This window comes from Caretta caretta, chromosome 7 (genome assembly GCF_965140235.1).
Source record: "Caretta caretta isolate rCarCar2 chromosome 7, rCarCar1.hap1, whole genome shotgun sequence".
NCBI lineage: Eukaryota > Metazoa > Chordata > Testudines > Cheloniidae > Caretta > Caretta caretta.
Window position 1 is genome coordinate 94,505,539 of NC_134212.1, and position 22,677 is coordinate 94,528,215.

The following is a 22,677-nucleotide window of genomic DNA, read 5'->3' on the forward strand; positions in this document are numbered from 1 at the left end:
TTCAGTATAATTAAAGTGACTAATCTGTCCCCTTCTGATACACAGCAAGGACAAAAGTATGCCTTTCACACCCTTTTCAATAGAATCAGATATTAGGACATTAGCCTGCTTCCAATCTGAAGTGACTGGTTGGGAGTTCTGTAACCAGCCAATCACAAGGAAGACCTCTTTCTTTCTACCTTTCTTTCTTTTTTGGGCTTCAGAGGGGTGCCTCCTCCCCAATATCACTGCTGCAATGAATAAAACATTCCCTCTAATTCCAACATTTAACACCACACACACACACACACACACAAAGATAATCAAGGCCACTACATGTACTGGAGATTGTAGGGGAGCATAGTAGCTGTTTTTAATGAGGGATTGCATATTTTTGCCAGCAGTTCAACCACTTCATACTTGAGCTCCTCAGCACTCCTAGATTTACACCATTTGGGCCTAGTGACTTGTTGCTTTTTAAATAATCAATTTGTTCCAGTTCTTCTTCTAGGGATTATTATTTGTAATTTATCAGGGAGCAGCTACAAACTGAAGTATTTAGCAGACAAACTGGATTTAAGAACTTCAAGATTTGGATTCAAGCCACAGCCATATTTTGGACATCCCTAATTTACAGGCCAATCACTGCACATTTTAAATGTTAATCACTTTCCTTAATTTTTTTAACCTCTCACAGATCCAATGGATTTTTCCAAGTTATAGATTTTTTTCCATTTTCTATTAACTAACTCATGTTGCTCAGGCTTGCACTGCAGATTAAATATTCTCTCTTCCCTCATGAGGTTTTTCAGAAATATGTAAGTCTCATATATTAGATCTAGGAATTCTTAATAGAATATATAATTTCAAAATGCAAATAATAATTTGAAGGTAATCCATTTCATCCTTTGCTAGCCATACACTCTAAGAGTTATCATAAAAGAGCATAAAAACAAACAATTGCAAAACTTTACATTTGTCTGAAAGATACAAATAGAATTTCAATACCTCTTTATTACACCAAAATCGGTAAAATTAAGTATGAAGGTTTCTAGAATTCAAGTTCAAAAACTACAAATGAATGTTAGCCAGCATCCTCTCCCCAAATCTGAGTATTTCATCTCTAATCAGCCACATAGACTTTGCATCCTTTGATTTCAAGCAAATTCTTCCAACTGGCAATAACCTGTGGCTGGCTTTCAAGACAGCTTTAAATACTTATTTTTCAACATATCAAATGTGAATGGGAACAAAATTAACAGTGGTTATATCTCCAGAAAATTGCAGTTTCCATTTTCTGATTAAATTTGTACAACACACTGACACTACTCTTAAGAAATACATCATGCAAAACACTTAAAAGCAAAACTGAGTCTTTAATAAATGAATCGCCCATCGTCTCACATAACAAAATCCTTGAAATCCACATTTTCATATGGTATAAAGAGGTGTTGATATAACGACAATGACATTATACCTATAATTATACCTTGAAATTAAGCCCATTTTTCCTTAGTCTTGGAAGGCTAAAAACCAGAGTTGAGGAATGGTAATTCAAGGAAGACTCAGAGTCCCAATTCCACTCATAGTGACCTGTAACTTAACCTGAGTCCTAACTTTTTTAACATACTCATTAATCAGCTAGCAACAGTAGTAGAACAAAGTCCCCAAACCAGTGCTCCAAATAAATGAGACACAGATAAAATGCCGGCTTACAGGCCAATGACCTGGCTGCACTGTCACCCACTCAGCACAGTTCCCAAAAGAATTCAGATTTACTACAAACATGCTGCACAATACAATGGATTTAGAGATCAACCTGGGAAAAGATAAGATCCTGCTATTTCACGAAAAGCATACACAGTACTTATAGTAAAAAGAAAAGGAGTACTTGTGGCACCTTAGAGACTAACCAATTTATTTGCGAACGCAGACTAACATGGCTGCTACTCTGAAACCAGTATGTATAGTATAAATATAAATAAACATCTGTACATACAGATATACACACACACCCCACATTTGTGGAACAGAAAGAGAAAACACCTTTGAGAGACACAAGGTGGGAGAGGTAATATCTTTTACTGGACCAAATTCTGTTGGTGAAAGAGACAAACTTTTGAAAGATATTACCTCACCCACGTTGTGTGTCTCATATCTGGGACCAACAAGGCTACAACACTGCAAACAGTATTTATCTGACAAATATCCAGGCTGTGTATCTGTTTACAATTTGGCAATGCTTATAAAGATTGGCATGACAAGAAAACAGTTCTGATTTGAATTTACAAAAAATGAGTGTTCCATGATCTGTCTCACAAAACACCCCATTCACCCACCCAATTACCCAGTACCGCTAACTGAATTTCAACACTGATGCACAAATCTGTTATTTTTAGCTCTTGGAGGTTTGTTAACATAGCGGTTAGGAAAGAGTAATTTGTGTGTTTAATGAGTCACTGTTTAGATATGGGGGTCAACAGGCACTCATTAGTACGTGTAAATTATAAACAGTATCAATTAAGAACGTGTGAAAGGAGAGTCATTTACATTTGTTAACAGTGCAAAAGTGATGACCAGCTGTGAATAGCAAATTTGAGCCTTCAAGACTAATCTACAAATGTTATTTTATGTAATTAAAACCAAGCTGGGCTTTTCTGGGAGGGTAGCAGGCGGGAGAATGGAAGTGTTGAAATATTTTCCATGAAAGGAAGTCATTTTGTAGAGGTTTCTTTTTAGTTTATATTTAATTTCGTTTTATCAGAATCTCTCCCTCTCTAAGTGACTTCAAAGAGAATCTTCAAAGTACGTACAATTTGACATACATTCAAGAATTCTGGTCCAATGTAGGGATGGGAGACCACATTATTATTTTATACTTGCATATTGCACCATTAGTGTGCACAGTGCTTTGTATAGGAAGTAAAGGTATGTTTCTTGCCCCAAAGCACTCACAGTCTAAGTAAACTAAGACAAAGGCAGAATGACTGGGGAAAATAAACATCAGGCAAGGTGGAAGAAAGAAGTATATAAATAAGCATACGAGTATTCTGTGGTTTTACAGAATGCATCATGTTAATGTGGACACAGAGACAAAATGAGGACAGACACATGCATGAAATTAAGTGTCAGGATGCAACTTTTATTAAACTTTAACACAGGGGAGGGGCACTACCCACCCAGCACTTATAGTCTCCTAGACCAGGCATTTAATTGGTTCCAGAGCCTGAGTTAAGAACATAAGAATGACACTACTGGGTCAGACCAAAGGTGCATCTAGCCCAGTATCCTGTCTTCCAGTAATGGCCAATGCCAGGTGCTTCAGAGAAAAAGAACAGAATACGTAATCATCAAGTGATCCATCCCCTGTCACCTGTTCCCAGCTTCTGGCAAACAGAGGCTAGGGACACCATCCCTGCCCATCCTCTCTAATAGCCATTAATGGACCTATCCTCCATGAAATTATCTAGTTCTTTTTTGAATCCTGTTATAGTCTTGGCCTTCACAACACCCTCTGGCAAAGTTTGACCGTACATTATGTGAAGAAATATTTCCTTTTGTTTATTTTAAACCTGCTGCCTATTAATTTCATTTGGTGACCTCTAGTTCTTGTGTTACACGGCTCCTTACCTCATAACCCGTAACTGGTGCCAGGGTTACAGGGCTTCAGTCCTTACCATATAACCTATAATGCTGGGTAGGCTTTCCTCAGCCTACCCCACACAGGAGTCATCTCTGTCTGAGTCCTACCTCTTCCCCTCCCGCATGAAGGGGACAGAGGGTGCAGCTGGGAGAGGACCTTGGTCCGCAAAGTCACAAGGTTTCACCCTATCACATGAGCTCAAGGCCCAGCACCAAAATCCCAGGTCTGTTACCTCTGGGAACGTTCATTTTATTCTCTTAACTGCACTGAAAACAGCCTGCAAGTTGTGATAAACAAACAACTCCACCCCAGTATCTCAGTAAGGCATTAAGTATGTTCCTGCTCAACTTACTGTGTCCTCTGCTCATGGAAGAAAAAAAACTGTTCCTGACCCTCTAAACAGGCGATTGGCTGTCCCCCTTTCACCGCTGGCCCCATCAAGTTCCCCCACCCAGTGATGCAGGTGGCTGGCATTTAACTCAGAGATTCATTGATTATAAAACCAGAAGGACCACTTTTGTCATCTAGTTTGACCTCCTGTATAACGCAGGCCATAGGACTTCCATGAATTAACTAGAACAAAACTTTTACAAATAATAATTATTCATCTATATGTCATTTTCCCTTTTCTCCTTGCACTCTATTTAAGTTTTCTTTATTCTCACTGACCCTCTCATAGTAAAATTTCTACAGCTATATTGTAGACGCCAGCAAAACCAATCTGCATTAACAAAACATAGGGCTTTTGCTGAACTATCCAGTTCCGGGTTACTTTTTTCAACTACTGCATGATTTTTTTAAATGAAGTAAACCTCCATACAATTCAAACCAGTAAATACTGTCTAACATGATACTAAAATTTTAGACGGTTTTCTGTGCAAAACTATCATACACATATGATATACACGTGCTACATTTGATCACATTATATGTATGGCTCATTATCTTCCAATTATGAAACAAAAATAACATGCATGTGCCAAGATAATATATATACCGCTTTATCAATGCTTACCTGCGGTGAAGTGACTCTGAAAATTTAAGGCTTGCATAGATAAACTCCTTAACCTGGATATAAATCTGAGGCACCGATTGAGACATTGGGAGTTTCTTTGGGAAGGACTGCTATGGAAACAAAACATTAATTCTACATTGTATTTCAAACTTTGATTATAACTAGATATTCGCATTACATAAGGCAATCTAAACAATGCCAAATACTATAATTTAAATATTTTAATCCTATTTATTTTTCTTTCTGCTTTTCACCAAATATAAACATGGGCATGTATTAGACTGACCATCACACTTACGAAAATAATTTATAACATAACAGAAAATTATTTATTTGTATTACAATAAAGCCTAACAATTCCAGCCAAGACTGAGACCCCACTGGACAAACACACACTAAAAATAGTACCTGCCCCAAAGAGCTTTCAGTCTAAATAGGCCAGAAAATGACTAGAAAGAGTCACAGAAAACTGAAATGTTTCTTATCCTACAGTAACTGGAATTGTTCAAAATGTGTTCTCTCTATATATTTGACTCTTGGTGCACATGTGTCTCGGGCACTTGACTGAGGAGTCTTTTGGTCAGCAAATCCGTTGTCCTTGCACACATGTATCGACAGCATAAGGGGTGGAGTGACCCAACCACCACTCAATTCCTTTGCCACCACAAAATCCAGATATTATAGGACTCTGTAGTAGCAGGGAAGAAGGGAGGACTGTGGAAAATACATATATGGACAACACATCTCAAAGAACTTCAGTTATTGTAGGGTAAGCAACTTTTCTTTCTTCTTTAGAGCTTGTCCATATATTTATGTCCATCCCACTCTTGGTGACTCACAAGCGGTGACCTGATCTAAGGAGGTAGGTTCTCTTAGTATAGTTAAAGAGGGGTTGCAATACAGGTCTGCAAAAGAAGCATCGGACCTGGATGCCTTTCCAGTGGAAAAGTGTTTTGTAAAAGTATGAATCAGACTCCAAGCGGCCGTCTTGAAGCTGTCTAAAATGGGTACACTTTGCGAGGAAGCAAACTCTAGTAGAATGCAATAGGATCTAGACAAGTTATGTCATAACAAGCTTTAATGCAACCCTAAACCCATCCAGGTAACCTTTAGCTGATACTGGCTGACCCTTTGTTCTTTCAGCAGATGCCACGAATAATCACGGGGAAGCCCTGAAAGATTTCATCCTTTGTAAACAAAAGGCTAGGGCTCTAGAATATGCAGCCTATCTTTTCTCCTACTCGGGTATGACTTAGGAAAAAATGACAGAAAGTGGATTATTTGATTTATATTCAAGTCTGTAACTACTTGGGCAGGAATTTGGGATTTGGGTTTTAAATGACACTTTATCTGGGTGAAATATAGTACGACGTGGATCCACCATGAGGGCCTGTATCTCCCTAATCCATCTGGCTGATGTAATTGAAACCAAAAAAAGAGGTCTTCATAGATAAATACAATAGGGAACAGGATGTTCTGTATTCAACTTGGGGCCACCTTAATCCCTGGTAAGATCCCAAGTTGGGGAGAAGGTTTCTTTCTGGTGGAAAAACCCTAGTAAGACCTTGTAAAAATTTTGTCAAAATTTTACAAATAGGAGAGGAAAACACTGTGAAATTTTTGACAGGTGAGTGATGTGTAGAAATTACTGCTAAATGCAGTATAATAAAGCTAATGGCCAAACCAGAGTCTATTAGCAAGAGTAAGTAGTTTAATAATGATAGGGATCTGAATGACAATAGGGTGCAGCTGCCTGTGCTCATATCAGATTGAAAATCTTTTCCATTTAGCAGTGTAGGTCTGTCTGGTGGAGTCTTTTCTACCATGGATTAAAATGTTCTGTATATCCAAGGAACATGATCTCTCTATGCCTGATATTCAGCCAGCAGCCAGACCAAAAGATGTAGGGAAACTGGGTTTGGGTGCAAGACATTTCCCTGGTTTTGAGCTATCAAGTCTGGCAGAAGTGGAAGAATCTCTGGAGGATAAATAGACAACTGCACGAACTCCGGGTACCAAAAATATCTTGGTCAGATGGGAGCAATCATGATGAATCTGGCAACATCCTGTCTGATCTGATCTCCCCAAATACTTTGGGGATTGGGGTGGGGCAGGGGGATGGTTTGGAAGAAAAGGATACATGAGATTTACAAACTAAGGAATGAGAAATACATCTGAAAGGGATCCTGGACATTGACCTCCTTGGAGCAGAAAATAAGACATTTCCTGTTCTTATGCACCACATACAGACCTATTGCTGGGTGACCCCATTCCCAGATTATATAAATCACAGAGTCCTTGATTTTCTGACCAAAAACAAGTCTGCTAGAGCATTCTGTAGACCCAAGAGATGAATCACCATGAGAGATATCTGGTGATAGATACACCAGGTTCATAGTCAAACTTCTTCCTGACATACAGAGATTGATCATGCTCCTCCCTGCTTCCTAGTGACATGGCTGTCATGTTGTCTGTCATAATGTGAATCAACCTGCCCTTAATGAATAGTAGGAACACAGCACAGGCATTGTAAATTGCTCTGAGCTCTTAACTCTTTTAAAGCCAGTCAAATCTCTTCGTGAGTCCACATGCCTTGTGCCTGGTGATCATTCACATGCACTCTCCATCCCATAAGAGAAGCATCGATCACTGTGATCTTGGCTGGAAGGGATAATGAGAAGAGTACTCCCTTGCACACCTCTTTGGAGTCCTTCCACTGATTCATTGACAACAGGATGTCTTGTGCATCTAGAAGAGACAGACATGACCAAATGATGCCTGTGCAGAACATATACTGATCTCAGCCAACCCTGCATGCAGTGTAGATGCAGTCTGGCATGCTGTGTGAAGAACATACAGGAGGCCATGTTTCCAAGTCCCTACTGTAGTGTGAGGATTAAACTATATTGGAGTAATAAGATTGGCCCTGGTGTTGAATTTGTCAAAAAAGATTGGCTCTGGCTGTTATAGAGAATCTATTATTGCATCTGTGATTTCTATTAGTTGTGGTAATGCTGATCTGGACTTTTCTTTGTTGATTCTCAGGCCAAGAGTAAGGAAGAGATGAAGAAACTGCTATATGGTGGTTTCCCCCCTGGTGCAGCAACTTTCCTCAAATGAGCCAGTCATCCAGGTACAGATAGACCATTATAGTTTTCCTTCTTAGGTAAGCAGTTACAACTGTTAGGACTTTGGTAGATATCCTCAGCACTACAGAGAGGCCAAAGGAGAGGACCGTGTATTAATAATTATTTTGTCCTACCTGGAATCTTATATATTCCTGTGCACCAGATGTATTGTGATATAGAAGTAAGCATCTCGCAAGCGTCGGAATTATGGATGCTAGGGTTACCATTCTGAATTTGAAGCAGTAAATGAAGGTGTTGAGGATCCTCAAATCCAGAATGGAATATTATTTCCCCTACTTTGGTATCAGGAACTAGATGGAATAAAACTTTTTCCCGTAGTACTGAGGCAGAACGTCTTCTAATGCTCCAAGAGACAGAACTGAAAGCATCTAATGATGCAACAGCCACTTGTGAGATGAATCCCTGAAGAAAGATTAGGAGGAAGGTAGTGGTAGCAGCAGTATGGAACTGGATGGAGTATCTGACTGAGACTATTTCTAGGACCCAATGATCTGTTGTTGTTATGCTCCATGCATCCTCAAAGAAGTAGAGAGGATTCCCAAATAGGGGACAGGAGGAGTCTAGATCCTGAGAACTGACTCCTGACCAACCCATCAAAATGGTTGCTTGGGTGCAGAAATAGACTGAGATGAGAACATAGCTGAGGTAGAAGGTCTCTTTTTCTGATGACACTGACCCTTATTAGGGGGCTCTGAAGCTCTTTGCTGGAAAAAGTGCCAGATGAAGGTCTCTGTATTGAATAAGAACAAGGTGTTCTTTGTTTTTTCTTTGGGGCAGAAAGGCGTACCCAAGAGAGTAAATGATGACAGGAATGAAGATCATAATCATTCTTGGAATTGAAAAGATCCAGACCCTCAAAAGGAAGATCTTCCATGGTCACCTGAACCTCAAGATGAAAACCTCATCTTTGGAGCCAAGATGTTCCTCCTCACCACTTTGGCAGAATGCAAAAAGATGTCAACATCAAACAGAAATACCTTAGAGAGACATTCTTGTAATTAACTGACGTTTTGGTTCTCTCTCTTTTGGCTCTTTCTTTGCTGTTTTCTGGTCTTTTTATTAGCAGCAACCACCACCACCGAGCCTGGTACTGGTTGTATACAGAAATATTCTTCTCCATTAGATGGCACCTGATAACTTGTCTGTCTTTTTTAAGGTAATAGTGACCATAGCAGGTGTCTGCCACATAATTTTGAGAGGGTCAATTAAGGCTTCATTAATGGTGAATGCCACAAGCCCTAGCATAGCTGTATGGAGAAAATCCACCAATTTCCATGAAGACTTTCATACCTCTGTTAGAGGAATTTGTAGTCAATCTGCTACCCTTCCACTATCTTTTAAGTAGATCTATGAAATATTTGAAATAAATCCAGCTGAGACAGTGTACAGGGGAGCACTGCTTCACCTAAGAATGATGATGACATGGCCACAAACGTAGCTAAATCTCCAGTCTGACGCAGCTTCTCCTCAGAAATTTCCCCTGTGCATCCAGATTCATGTGCTGTTAATGGAAAGACTGCAGTTTCTGACAAGTACAAGAGTAGGATATCCCTGTCGGTGGTGGTAAATAAGGTATGATGTCTTGGGTGATAAGAACCCCAAGGATTCCAATAGGGCCATTTTAGGATGTTATATGGTTAGAGACCCAAGGGCCACAGAGGAGGATACCAGGGGAGGTCTACCCTTATACTCCTGATGGATCTGGTTCTAAAGGAATCCCTCAATTCCTTTTCCAACCCATAAAATTTGTAGGAAGTTGCCCTAGAGAAAAAAGTAAGGGATTCCTGTCCACTATGCTGAGACTCAGAAGATGAGAAAAATTAATATTCCAAGTCTAAGAGAGGGACTGCTAAAGCTGGATTACTTGGTGTCAAGGTAGCCACTGATTTAGCATGCCAATACAGTACCAGCAGTCCAGTACCATGCCAATAAGGTACCAGCAGTCCAGTACCAGCTAGCAGTCAATTTGGGCTGAGGAATCTTTTGGGAATAGGATCTGTGAGGTGACTTGGACCTCTTTTCACTGAAGATTTTAATAGGAAACCTGCCTTTTCTTTACCCAAGGAGTGATGCTCCTTTCCTTGTGAGGACTTAGATTTAACTGTCCTATTGAGTCCAAAGTAGGGGCCTTAGAGCTCCAAGAACCCATGCTCACAGAGGCACTCCTGTACTGAGATGGAATTTGTCCAGTGGAGTCAGCAGTACCCAGATCTTAAGTTGGTAGCATAGAGCAATCCAATGAAAACAGTTATACATGAGCCTCCCTAGCTTTCAAAATCCTTTTAGAAAAGGCTTTACAGATGGAACACATACTGGGGATATGAGATTCCCAACAACAAAAAAGGCACCTGGTGAGACCATCAGGTATAGGTATTGCTGCCTTGTAGTAAGGACATTACTTAAAATCAAGAGACGTGAGTTAACCACTTGAGTTAGCCCTGAATCCCCAGTGTTGGGAAGAAGATCCCAGTAAGGGAAGAAAATAAAAACTTCTTCAAACTAAAATTTATCAAAAATAATTCTAATTAACTATTCCTAAACTGACACAAATATTTACAGAAAACTGGAGTAGCGTAAACAGCTAAGGGACATGTCTACATATGGACACTGGGTAACTCCATCTTGGAACCACAGGTGGTGAAAAGGAAGTGAGCAGAAGCTGGGCTGCTCTTCCCTTTATGCTCTTGGTATAGGAGCACAAGGACACTCAGAGCTCAAATGGGGCTCCAAAAGACACTGTTGGCCAAAGACTTCAATCTCATGTGCATGAGACAGGTACGCATCAAGAGTGGAACATTTATATGGACAAGCACTTAAAGAAGAATTGTGCAGCTCTCAGATCAAGGAAGTTTAAAAAAAAGGTTCAAATGATATACAACGGTTGAGATTTGCAAAGCAGCCTAGGGGATTTAAACACAAATATTCCATTAATTTTACTGTGCATACATGCCCTAGGCTGCTTTGCAAATCTCAACCAATACTTATATATTATTTCATTTAAATATCATAATACAATTTCAAATTAATGATAAACATACTTTGTAAACCATAGTAATTATTAGAAATAACATATCACACTGAAACTTTTTACATTTATTTTGTACTATAAAAAGAAAACAAAAATTCTATTAAACCCCAAACAACAGCCTTTTCTGTATGGAATTCATTATAATTGAATTCTCAATGACCATTGACTTCTGTTGACTGAAGAATTTAACCCATCTACAAAGACAATGATAATTCATAACTGGCATTACCACAAGACAGTAATCAGGTCTCTTCACAGAAGAAAATTGAGGTAACAACATATCAGTGTTACCATGTAATAGGTATGATGTTAAAAAAGATGGATTACTTAACTTAACACTCTTCAAACCATACCTCTCAGCCATCAAACCTACCAACATGTGGAACAAATGGCCACAATGTGGGACATCCGTACTGTGCTGTGCATCACACTATCACTGACCGATGATCATGTATTAAAAAAAAAAGAAAACTGAAAAAAACAAGTTCTATCATGCCATTAAACAGACTCTCCACATGGATGCAGATGTGAAAGTGACTTGCCCAATGCCTCAAAGCAGGCCAATAGCAGAGTTGGGAACAGAAACAGCAACTCTCAATTCCCAGCTGTATTCTCAAGCACACTAGACTGCAGCTAAATATCAGACTGAAATTTGGTCCACAGAAAAATCTATAAACCGAGTGTTGTTCAGTTTAAAATGACAGTGCCTTTCTGAGTTATAAATCAAACTGAAAACTAATGGTTCATTGAATGCATTCCCTTTTTAGTAAATGACAAGCTACCCTCATTGGCAAAGTCCTCATTTTTTAATTCTCATGGCTCATTTATGTGCACAGTGGATGGTCTAAGATTGTGTATTTGTATAAGTCATAGAATAATAGTTATAGTGGTTTAATACAATATAAAATTAAGGCACCCTACTGGCTAAGTCTGTCATGACAAATACTATTCATAAGACTGAATGTAAGACCTATGTGGTGTGCTATATATTGCTGATATTGTGTTTTATTTATTTGTTTCTGATTTTGGTATTGCTTTATTATTACACAGCTAAGAAAACTGACAGAAGATTAGTAATAAAAAAAAACAATTTGAAAAGGTAAACATAGTATGACAGTGAGTAAAAGTACTATCCAAGTCATGACCATGTGAACATTTTAAATAGATTGTTATAGTCCATCATATATGTTCATCTATAACTAAAGCTTACGCTCATTAAACATCATAAAACCCTCTTTAATCTTCTTCCACTTCACTGCAGTAACATACACATGGTCTTCAGCTGTTACATTTGTAAAGATAAATGACAGCTGAATGGCAGATTCAAAATATCTGCAAAACTAAGAAGATACCGACAGTGGTGGATGCTACAAAAAACTGTTAAATGGTAAATTGTGGGAATAGCAGTCTATTTGGGTCACAGTTTTGTTTGGGGCTTCTAGTTTCTAGTGAGATATAAATAATACCACAAACCTGGGTCTTCTACTTCCAGCCTGCTACTGCCTACACAACACATTTGGCTTGTACAACATACTATTCTCATTTTTTTTTGAAGAAGCAAATTTTCTTTAAGAACTTTGTAGCTGTACATAGAGAAATCCACAAGAACCCTCTAATGGAATGCTAAGGCCTTAAAGGAACACACAGTTCATATAGGGAAGAACCTCAGGTATATTTTGCCCCACATAACGAATAAGCTCAGCAGCACCCAAACAATTTACAAAAAATATATTTTTAATAGACCTTGTAGTTGTTTGTTACATTTTGTAATGCTACAGTACATCATAGACCGTGGTTTATGAAATCTGATATGCTGCAGCAAAACTTAAAAGTTAACTGTCATTAAACAAAAATTGTATTAATTATTAAAAGTTGATTATTAATTTGTTTACAAAACTATAGGGTTCATTACTCACAAAAATTTCAGATTAAACGACTGCAGCTTGAATTTTCATGTTTATTTATAACTAGATAATTACCCATGAAAAAGGTGATTTAGCCTCTTAATCTACCTTGTTATTCAAACATTAATTACTTTTTAATTACAAAATTCATTACGGTCCTAACTCTGTTTAATTGGTTTAAAGTAAACTTTTGAAATATAAAACTTGATCTTACCTTATCAAGTTCTGGATCTTGAAAAGGAAATTTGCTAATCACTATTTTGTACTCCTCTTCATTTGCTACAGGGATAGGGCTGTAATTATCTGCTTCAAAAATATCCCTGTTCAGAGTTAGCAAAGTCAGCACACTCAGGAGATGTATTAATATTTAAAATATCATAAATAAGTAAATATATAAATGAATACAAAGCTTTTCACTGACATCAGATTGGATGTACAATTCCAAAAGTGGAGAATTGAATTCAACATTGCTCCAGAATTCCCAAAAGCATTTTGGGAGATTGAGTAATACTTACTGCAGCACTGGGATCGCATTTATTCATGCGATGACTTTTTCACAATCTACCTGACCCTAGAGGGTTTGTCCATACTGGAATATTACAACACTTTAGAACATGTCTTAATTAACACAATGCAAAACACAGCTTAGCACTTTCTAATTTCACTTCAGATCATATAAATCAGTATAGCAGGGACTTCATATTAGCTGGCCTACCCTATGATTAACTATGAACAGCTAACGCAACAAATATGGCAGTCCTTGTCTACATTAAATGTTTAACATTGTGTTAGTTAACATGTGTTCAACACAAATGTATTTTTTTCCCCACTGTAAATGCACCCAGGGCACATTAGGGGTCATTCTCTATCTGAAACAGGAACTTCAGATTAAAGCTCCAAAACCACCTTAATACTAGGTTTACCATTTTCCCTCTCAAATTATTTTTAAGGGAGACATAGAAGCACAGTAGCTGCATCAAAAGCACCTAGTTTCTGCCAAGAGAGATACAAAGGAATGCTCACTAACAACAAAACAAAAACCTTTCCTGTACCTTGTTCCCACCCAAGTTAAAGGCATCACTTTTGTGATAGTCCTATAATAGTATAATATATAAGAACTCAAGGTTAGCCTTCCCCCCTCATATTGCCTAGAATTATTGTACAATGACATCAGCCCAACTGAATCTATGAGAATCTGTAATATTTCATTTTCAAAGTTGCTTTTAAATTAGAAAAAGTCACAGCATTATTAAAACAGGAAAAAGATTATTAATTTTACCACCTTTCTCTAGCAAAATAACCCAACCTGATATTAATTTTTGTATAAGATGAATGCAAACTTTCATGCTGGAGGAAATTAAATTTTACAATTTGCAAGTTCTATATCCATTCAGGTCAATTCATAATAGAAATGCCAAAAGACCTTTAGTCCTATTGGGTCAGGCTATAGTATACTGTACTCAGTTAACTAAAATTTAGAAAATTAGTATCTAATTAAATACATTTGTAATTTGATAGAAAAAAGTAGATTTGATTCAAAGACACAATTACTGAGTAGCTAAACCAACCCCAATTGACAGAGTATTTTAAGACTTTTTTTTCATTTTGCAATACTAACCTGAACAACCCAGCCCATTTTTTAAGCAGTGTTTCATTGTACTGATCTCTTATTTCAAATAAAAGATCAAACAGTCGATTCACAGGAAACCCATAACCCTAAAGTACAAAAATAAAAAGGACAAATAATTCAAGAACTACTATCATCACTTATCATACAGTGCTTCAATATGTTAATAAGAGGGGTTATTTTATCATGGAATTTTGTACCACTATAGTACAAGTTACAGGACTCAACACGTAGAGGTATTATTAAACGTGATTTACTAATTTGTAAACCTGATATTCTATTTACTTTAGAAATACTAGTTTTAGTGGCAAAATGTGACAAATTTCTTTTATATGTTTTTTAACTTGGTATTTAATCAAACAATCTGTTTTATCAATGATTCAAGAGCAGACCAGCAATAAAACATAACTGGTTTTCCAAGCAGCAAATTCAGTGACTGAACTGAAATACTACTTGCTATAAATTAGAAGTGAAATGTTTACAGAAATAGAATATTTACATTTATTTCAATGCTATGGAATACCCTTTTGAACAAATTACAAAAACTGAAAAAGATTTTTTTCAGTGCACAACTGGACACCTAGGAGGTCTGTGGTGGGCACAAATTAAGAAGGTTGTGTTAAGGGGGAGCCAGCAGAAGAAAGCTAGGTAAGATAGTTTCATTTTTTAAAACATCTTACCTAATTCTTGGTACATGCATGCGATTCCACTGAAACCAATGGGGGTTGCACATGCATATCCAAAGGCAGAATTTGGCTCCAGGTATTTTAATTTTCAATTATCAAAATAACACCAACCTGCAAAGTATCAGCAAACACAACAATGAGATTCTTCAGCTCCAAAACAAGATCAGGATCAGTGCAATATGACTGGAAATAAAAAATATTGATTTTGTAAAAGTTATTTAAATCAAACAGTAAATACATTTTCAACTTACAGTAGTACAGTAGGTTAAACTCACTAGCTTTATACCACTAATTAAGTTCTTGTGTTGATAAAAGCAATTTAAACTTACGTGTCTTAATTTATGTATGCAGCGTTCTTGTAGCCTTGCTGGCCCCAGGATATTAGAGAAACAAGGTGGCTGAGGTAATATCTTTTATTGCACCAACTTCTGCTAATGAGAGAGACAAGCTTCCAAGCTTACACAGAGCTCTTCATAAGAATGGCCATACTGGGTCAGACCAAAGGTCCATCTAGCCCAGTATCCTGTCTTCTGACAGTGACCAATGCCAGGTGCCCCAGAGGGAATGATCAGAACAAATAATCATCAAGTGATCCATCCCCTGTCGCCCATTCCCAGCTTCTGGAAAAGCTTGAAAGTTTGTCTCTTGCACTAACAGAAGTTGGTCCAATAAAATATATTACCTGACCCACCTTTTCTTAATTTAGTCCAATTACATACAGTATTTATTCATATCACAAAGCTATTACAAAGTTTGTCCTAACAAGAAGAGCTCAGACAAGACCAGCTGGAATATGAAAAGTGATGCACACCATCATAGGTGCCGACTTACTCAGATCCCGGGGGGTGCTTGACCCCCACTCCGCGCAGGCCCCGCCCCCACTCCACCGCTTTCTCCAAGCTCCCACCCTTCCCCCTCCCCCATCCACCTCCTTCCCCCTACCTCTTCCTGCCCCCGCTCTACCCCTCAGCTCCCCCTCAGCGCCTCCTGCATGCTGCAGAACAGCTGATCGCAGCAGGCAGAAGGCAGAGGAGCTGATCGGCATGAGGTGCTGGGGGGAGGAGAGAAGTGGGAGGGCGAAGTGCTCATTCGCAAGTTGCCAGTGGGTGCTGAGCACCCACTATTTTTTTTCCATGGTGTTCCAGCCCTGGAGCACCCATGGAGTCAGTACCTATGCACACCATGAATGAGATGCATTGAAGCTCCATTCATTGAAGTCAATGGGACCTAAGCACATGCGGAAGTGTTTTGCTAAATCAGGAACCTTAATAGTACTTTCAAACATTAAGTCTCAATCTAACCCATGTTAACACTATGGCACTTTCAAGACTCATTTCTAGAGGGAAAAGTTGTAAGCAAAACGTTTACATATTATGTTAATATCTACAAACTTGGGTGTATAAAATTAGGCAGCTACAGCTATACGATTTCATTTTCATAGGTGTTGAGCATCTGCAGCTTTTACTGAAGTCAAAGAGGAGCTGTTGATGCACCTCTGAAAAATTAGGCTACATTTATCCTGCAATTATGTTTCTATCTTTATGTCCCCAATTATGAATATTTTGGTCTTCATCATCATCTTTTTTTAGTTAAAAAAATACAAATATTATTTATGGCCATACAATGTAATGCAGGATGAAAATACAAGATTGAAATGCAGCCCACATGCCTGCCTTACAGTATTTTTTGCGTCTTTACTCTCCAAGTAATTATATAAATAAGCTAATGGCTTTGCTTCTTGCAAGTACTCTTCAAAGAAGAAGAGCACTAGTCACCCACTTCACCTCAATACAGACTAGCATGATATAATTGATTGTGATGGGAGTTACACATCCTGGGAACAAATAATGACATCAATTTCAATTATATCAGAAAACCTTTATGAAGGGACCTATTTCTATAAGAAACAAGATTTAAGTACATTTGAATGCTTTACATTGACACCCATTTATAAAAAAATGACAATCGATAGATTAAACCTTCACCTGCCTTGCAAAATATGTGGTTTAGAAATCTCTAAACAATTTGAACTTACTAGTAGTGCCTTCTAAAATGATCTGGGGATTGGAAACAAAACTTAACTGGCATTCACCAGAAATGTTCCTAATGAAAATACAGTTGTTGCAATTTGAAAAACCAAACTGTTTTCAGCCTTTCCTAAAATATTTACAAAGTATAAAATATTCTTCAAACCTAAAACAACCTGCAATAATAGTGAAATGGTTACAAAATCCAAACTCCATGATTTAAGCACATATTTTTGAATTTTGAATTAATGGAGATTAGTGAACATTGAAAAGGGCAAATCAAGACATGAAATAACAGCACTTTGTATATGTTACACATCTTCTATTTTTCTTCCTGAACATGCTGTCTATGACCCTTTTGGCAAGTTTTGAAGTAATTTACCAGGATAAAATGCAGTCAATCACAATCAATGACTGTATTCCCTTGTTTTTCAAGGGGGATCAGAAACAGCATGCTGATAGCCAGTTTTCTTGTGGATGGATAATACAGAGGTAACTTTCATTATTTGAGATACATTTTAAAAATACTGAAATATTCAGTCAAATATAGTATTAAGTTAATAACACTTTAGCATTTTCAAGATTTTAGTAATGCCTCTACTGCAATGTAAACATACTACTTGATGGGCATTGAAGGGGTAGCTCTAAGGGTTTTGCTGGTAGAGTTTATTTTGGAAACAGAGTATTTGGAATGATAATTAGGAATTATTTCCTGGTGGTGCTTTCAGTGATGAACTATTCAATCTGATCTAATGAAGAGGTCAGTTGAAACTAATGAGGACAGATTGCAATAATAACAGCAGATTAACTCTGCATATTCTAAACTGCTGGACTAAGAGCACTTTTGGAAGACCCAGAGAGTTGTAAATCAGTGGAGGATTATGCAAATAGCCCATGGCTGTGGCTCACAGCCTGATACTGCTGTGAAAAACAAAAGCTTGGCAGGCTCTCTCCCTACTGTGAGCCATTTTTAACCACAAAAAAACCCACAATGATGTAGGTGTAATTTTTCACTTTGACATTATCCTACTTTTAAACACACAGACACTCTTTAATGGATTTACACCGCACTACTACAAGGTCTTCTCACTTACCGAATGGGTTCTAAGAACAGCAATGATCTTTGACAGTGCCATGTTCCAGAGTTCATCAGTGTATGCTCTAGTTACCAATCCTTGGGTTACATGTAAAATGTGATCTTCCACTACAAAGAAACTAAAACAAAAATTTATAAGAATTAAGTCAAATAACCATCAGTTATTTTCAAATATTTATTACAATATGGAGCAAATCCTACCCTTTTGCACAGAAGCATGGGAAGGCCATGCCCACAGAACAATTGGGACTTGAATGGACTTTGCATCAGGCCCTTGGTGCTGTTCTGGACAGGATGCGGGAAGCACACCCACTGCTAACTGGAGCCCGGCTCAATGGAGAGTCTATATCTGTCACTACCCTGGAAGGATGTGTGTGCAGGACAGATGAATCCTCACTCCAGAGAAGCAGCAGCCATTATCCATGTGGCAACTGGATACACATTGCATGGGCCTTACACAGAGGAGAGGATTGTGGGGGATAAGAATAAGGGCAACAGATTTCCATTTAGAAAACTTACCCTACAATTTGACTGAAATATCTTCTGTAGCCTTCTACTGTTTCATGCTTTAAGTAAAAAACAAAAATGTTGAGGAATAAAAATACCACTAAATATTTAAGTAAAATTCCAAGTCAGTGCAACTTAATAAAAATAGTATTGGTTACCATGCTTGACTGCGGCTGCAGAACTAATCTTGCTTGTTTCCTTCTTTGCTTTCTGTAGTAGTTTTCAAATGTCTCTCCATCACCCTAAGACAAGACAAACAAAATGTGGTTAAGAGAGGAATGTTCTTCATATGATGAAAAAATACTTCTGAAATTAAAGGCAGAGTTCTCCACTGTAACTTACAACCATATATTCTGCATTTGTTCCATATATGGAACTCCCACTGACATCTGTGGAAGTTCTGCATACTTGAAATGAGTGCAAAGCATATGAAAGAGATCCACAATGTACACAGGAGAGGAGAATTGTGCCCTTCAGCCCACATTTTTTACTTATGTCATGCTGCTATGATACCAAACACAAACTTTTAAAAATGACTAAGGTAACAATATCAAGCTAATTATCAAAATTGAAAAAATCTTAACTCCTATTCTGTAACTTAAATACAGCTGCTTTAACTACAATACTGCTTTCTTTAAGATATACAGGAAACTTAGTTTATATTGACTTTCGTCACATGTAAAGTTTAGTATATGCTAAATGTTACAGAAATTCATAATATAGTCTTGACTCTTGAATGCATTAGTATTCCTTAAGCAAAATGTAAAACAAAATTTAATATTTGCTTACCCTTTCTTGGTACTTAGTAAATATAATGACTAAAGATTTGGATTTTGGTCCTATAACAGTCCTCAAAATTTAATACATAGACAATATTCTCTATGCCTATTGATTATATTGTTAAGACCTCAAGCGACATCGTGGTATTCTCATTAAGATGATTCATTCAGTGGAAACCATCTGTCCATTTGAAACCATTACAACACTGACTCATCTACCTATTGAATGCAACATAATCTGTATGCAAGCAGAATTAAGCAGCTTAGCATTTTTAAGTTTCATTTTTACTCCATGAGGTTATTGCTAGGTCAGAGCTATTTAGAATTCCATTACTTGGGATTCCAAAAAGCTTCAAATCAAAACGTGAGAGATCCTGTATATTCTTAAATCAGTACTATTTCAGTAAGAAATAATCCAAGTAAAGCTCTAAATTAATATTTTCAGATGTACAAAGAATATTGGTTTCTTTCCCCAAAATGCTGATAACCTACCACAGAATGAAACAAAGCTTGAAATGGAAAAAAAAAAAAAAAAGGAGGGGGAGCGGTGGTGGGAGACTTTGCTTTTAAAAAAGCAAGTTCTTCATATTGTGTGATACATATTAACTAGAGCAGTTTTTATTACTGTAATCTTTTATTCAGGACATTATCACTTACATTTATTATCATAATGTAAATCATTACTTTCCAGCCAAATAGTATGATGTAATTCTTAAATGCATAATAAAGTAATTGGGAGAAATGTAGAATTCTACTTCTAATATCATATTTGTGCATGAGTTTAGTGGAAGTCTACTGTGAAAAAGAATAGCTGCTCTTTCCAAATGCACAAAATAAAGTTTGATATGTAAAATACTTGATGGGTGTTGAATCACCACCATATATCATGCAGTAGACAGGATTACTTGAAGGCAGCTAAGATCATAGTTTTTAATAGAAACCACTTTAATGGATGCTCTGAACCTTATCAATAGACTAAAGCAATAGCCTTGGTGGCGTGCAATGTATTTAAAGGTGAGGCAAAGGAGAGTCAAAACAGTAAATGCCCGATATAATGGATGTCGCTTGTTCATCTTTGAAAAGTTCCTAAATTCACATACATAAAATAACAAATCAGTTTATGCTGGATGATAAATTATTGGAAATTAGCTCACACATGAAATCCTGTTTCAGAATTTTTTTCCATTTTATTTGCCTCAAAATTTAATTTTTAATTTGCCTCAAAATTTAGTGTTGTATACCAAAGAAATTGGGGTAGGGAGCTTACTACAGAATTCAAATACAGCATTCCACAGAACACACTGAGCCCTGGTTATACTCTGCTCTACAGTGCTTAAACACACTCTGCATATAGGCTAGCCTACTAAAAAATGTGAACGAAAAAAAGACAGAAAAAGACTAAAGCAGAGATTGAACTTCACCAATACATAGTTACGAACTACAAGTGTAAATTACCAACTTATGGTGGAGTTCTGCCTCATGTTTAAACACAGAAACTGCCATACTACGTCAGACCAGTGATTTATCTAGTCTGGTATTTTGTCTCTAACAGTAGCTACGACCAGACACTTCAGAGGAAGGCGCAATATTCTCATAATGGTCAATTATGAAAAGACTCATAATGGACATTATGAAATAACCTGCCTCAAGTGGGAAGTTTCTTTCCAACCCTAGGAGTTGTTAACTAGCTTTATGCCCTGAAGCAAGAGGGTTTAACATCTCACCAATTTTTTATCCACATCCAACCTAATGTTTTATCCAATATTATTGGATAATATACATGGCTAATCTTTTTTGTAAATCTTATTAAGCTTCAGTTATATCTAGTGGCCACTAGTTTTCAAAGGTTAATTATGTGTTGTATCAAATCACTTATAATTCGTTACCTTTATGATCATTTCAGTTTAAATTATACTTTATTAATTTTAGTCTGCTGCCTTCCAATTTTATTGGTTGTTCCCTTCTAGTATTATGAGACAGGGTAAATAAAAATAGCCAGCTCCTCTCTAAACTAAACAGTCCCAGTCTTTTTAATTTCTCTTCAGATTACAACCCATCTTTTGGCCTCTTCTATTCCTGCCATCTCGCCATTGAGACAGGGTGGTCACTGATATAATAAAATCTGACAGTGCCACCATCAAAATAAAGCGTGCAGGCAGACCCATAGGATGAAGTGCAGTGTCCCACAGGACCTGACACATCACAATGGACATCAGATTTAGGGATTCATGCCTATAATTATAAACTTTAAACATTCTTATTTCAAAATACAAAGCCCTGTATTAGCCATTGACTCTCATATGAAAACAATTTACCTCAGGATTATGGAGCCTGAAGTTGGCTGAGCCAGGGAAAGAGATATGGTATCGTGCCCACACTGCAAGAGGGGGATGGGAAGAGCTGTGGACTAGATTCAATAAATCAGGCTGCTTTGCCCCACCCACTGAGCAACCACCCATGGATCCCTGTCCTCCTCTCTCCTTATGTTGTGTCCACAAGGCTTATTGCAATCCTCACGAATTGCCCAGAAGTGTCAGCCGATGTAGAATGCAACTACCTGTATCCCAAGAGTACATCTACACTGCAGCAGTCAGTGTGATATGCAGCTTGTGCAGATGTCCCACCCTAGCTGTACTCCAGCTAGCTCATTTAAAAGAGAAGCACAGGTGCCATGGTGGGAGCTTCAGCACCACCTGCACAGGTGAGTGTGCATCTGGGGAGTCAGACAGTCTGATGCAGCCAGAACTGAAGCCTTCACTGCGGCATCCTCAGTTAGATTTTTAGTGAGTTGGCTGGAGGATGGCCAGTGCTGCAGCTGCAGTGTAGGCATACCCTAAGTAAGGCGGGCTGCTATGAGCGTGGAGCAGTTCTCTAATCTCTGTACTGGCTCCCTACTGGCTTCCTCACAATTCAAAGTGCTGGTACAGTAGAACCTCAGAGTTATGAACACCAGAGTTATGAACTGACCTGTCAACCATACACCTCATTTGGAACCGGAAGTATGCAATCAGACAGCAGCAGAGACAAAAAATAAAAATAAAAAAGCAAATACAGTACAGTACTGTATTAAATGTAAACTACTAAAAAAATAAAGGGAAAGCAGCATTTTTCTTTGGCATAGTAAAGTTTTAAAGCTCTATGAACTTTTGAAAGAACATCCACAGTGTTTTGTTCAGAGTAATGAACATTTCAGAGTTACGAACAACCTCCATTCCTGAGGTGTTCGTAACTCTGAGG

The 22,677-nt window shown here is 37.7% G+C and overlaps 1 protein-coding gene across 5 annotated transcripts in view; it reads right to left on the reverse strand.

Annotated features, from left to right (window-relative positions):
- Positions 1-22,677, reverse strand: part of EXOC6 (exocyst complex component 6) — a 180,541-nt gene that overhangs the window by 84,665 nt on the left and 73,199 nt on the right. For all 5 annotated transcript variants that reach the window (XM_075130963.1, XM_048857651.2, XM_048857654.2 and 2 more), the window contains exons 9-15: positions 18,820-18,903; positions 18,674-18,720; positions 18,153-18,273; positions 15,143-15,214; positions 14,337-14,434; positions 12,933-13,038; positions 4,638-4,747 (exon numbers count right to left, since the gene is read on the reverse strand). In XM_075130963.1, coding sequence (XP_074987064.1) covers positions 4,638-4,747; positions 12,933-13,038; positions 14,337-14,434; positions 15,143-15,214; positions 18,153-18,273; positions 18,674-18,720; positions 18,820-18,903 — 638 coding nt within the window. The remainder of the gene's footprint in view (positions 1-4,637; positions 4,748-12,932; positions 13,039-14,336; positions 14,435-15,142; positions 15,215-18,152; positions 18,274-18,673; positions 18,721-18,819; positions 18,904-22,677) is intronic.